The sequence below is a fragment of the Galeopterus variegatus genome, unplaced genomic scaffold, assembly GCF_000696425.1.
Source record: "Galeopterus variegatus unplaced genomic scaffold, G_variegatus-3.0.2 Scaffold1041, whole genome shotgun sequence".
Classification (NCBI taxonomy): domain Eukaryota; kingdom Metazoa; phylum Chordata; class Mammalia; order Dermoptera; family Cynocephalidae; genus Galeopterus; species Galeopterus variegatus.
In genome coordinates, this window is record NW_007727152.1 from 62,896 (window position 1) to 64,526 (window position 1,631).

General features: G+C 33.2%; 1 protein-coding gene across 1 annotated transcript in view; it reads right to left on the reverse strand.

The window, feature by feature from the left end:
• METTL25 (methyltransferase like 25) overlaps positions 1-1,631 on the reverse strand; it is a 124,989-nt gene that overhangs the window by 39,954 nt on the left and 83,404 nt on the right. The window contains exon 7 of the mRNA XM_008574411.1: positions 779-852. Coding sequence (XP_008572633.1) covers positions 779-852 — 74 coding nt within the window. The remainder of the gene's footprint in view (positions 1-778; positions 853-1,631) is intronic.

Below are 1,631 nucleotides of genomic sequence, written 5' to 3' on the forward strand. Positions count from 1 at the left end.
ATCAGTAATAAAAAAAAGACATTTTTTCTTACAGACAAATAGTACCCAATCCAATAAAAAAATCCCTTCGATCTCTGCTAATGAGTATGGACCATTTTCTGAGAAGCTTAAAATTGTCCTATTTTAATTTAAAGAATAATCCTATTAAACCGAATGGCTATCAGAATTCTAAAACTGTAAGTAGCAAGCGGATATTCATGAAACTTGCCAGAATTGCAAATGCATACTTGAGTACAGCAGTTGTTGAACCAATATTACGGAAAAACTCTCCCACCCCTTGTCTTTCCGTATAAGCAGTCCATTATTTGGGGAAAACAAAAATGAAACAAAACATATGCAGGGCTACTATACTACCAGTAGAGACCTAAATGGCCATAATGGTTGTTTATGATCAATATCTTTTCTCATTAGTTAAGTGTTTATGCTGTACTGGTAATGAAACACTCTAAACATAATTCTTACTCATACGATAACATATTTACTGAATTACTTATATACAATGATTTCAATACTTCAAAAATTCTAAAGTACATTTTATATATACATTACTTAATCATTACTTCAATCTTTCATGACAAGAAGAGATCATTAGAGCCCTCACATTAATGACGATTAACCTAAAATACAGTTGCTGTGTTCTTCTTTGATACTTACTAACATTATGCTAAAATTCAAAGCTTCTTGTACAAATAAGTGACCGTGCATAAATTCACTTGAAGACTAAAAGTCACTTCACTTATATAACATAGTTATTCTTATCAAAATAAAATCCTCATACCATTTGGTGATGCCATAACAATCTTTAATAATATCCTGAAGAACAGCACGATAGAAGAGTGATTCAGTAGGTAGCTGAAAAAAATGTAGACACATATAAGAAACAAAAAACAGAAATGAAATCAATACCAGCAAGTTGATACCATAAGTGAATGTTAGAAACCTGACTTTGTGGCTAAACTTAAAGGATGACTATAAATTTTCCATTCTAAGTTAAGTACTACCCTGAGGCTAATTTATTCTGTGAAAGTAATTCTCCAGGAAAATAGAAGAACCATAAAAGAAATAGTAGTGAATGAAGAAGAAAAGTTATAATGAAAAAATGCCCCAAATGAAGTGCTTTTCAGTTAATAATGTAGAAATACACTTTCAAGATCAGCCAAGCCAGCTCTGGAGCCTATTAGAGTCAGGAAGGATATGTATAAAAGAGAAGAGAATGTGGCTTTGTCCTAATGGAGGTGGCACAGAGAAATCAACTAGGATTCACAGCCAGAAAGAGAAGATACTACTCTAAGTAAGGAAATGCTAAAGATATTTATGGAGTTTGAAAGATCATAGCAAGGGCTACTGCAGAGTTGAAATGTAGAGCTTTGGAAAGAAAACAGGACAAGAGACTGCATTCTTCACAAGGCTTCACTTCCAGGAAAGAGAGAGATGGGAGGTGTCCCAGGAAGGTTCAAAGGTTTTTGAAAGGATAGAAGGAATGGCTGAAAAGAAGAGCCCAATGAAGCATGATAGTTTCAAAGAAGAAGGTAAAAACTTACTATTTATAAAAGAAAGAGCACTTCACTGCAGTAACGGAAGAGGTACTCAAATTAAGAAACTATAAAAGTCAACAAAATCCCATTCATATT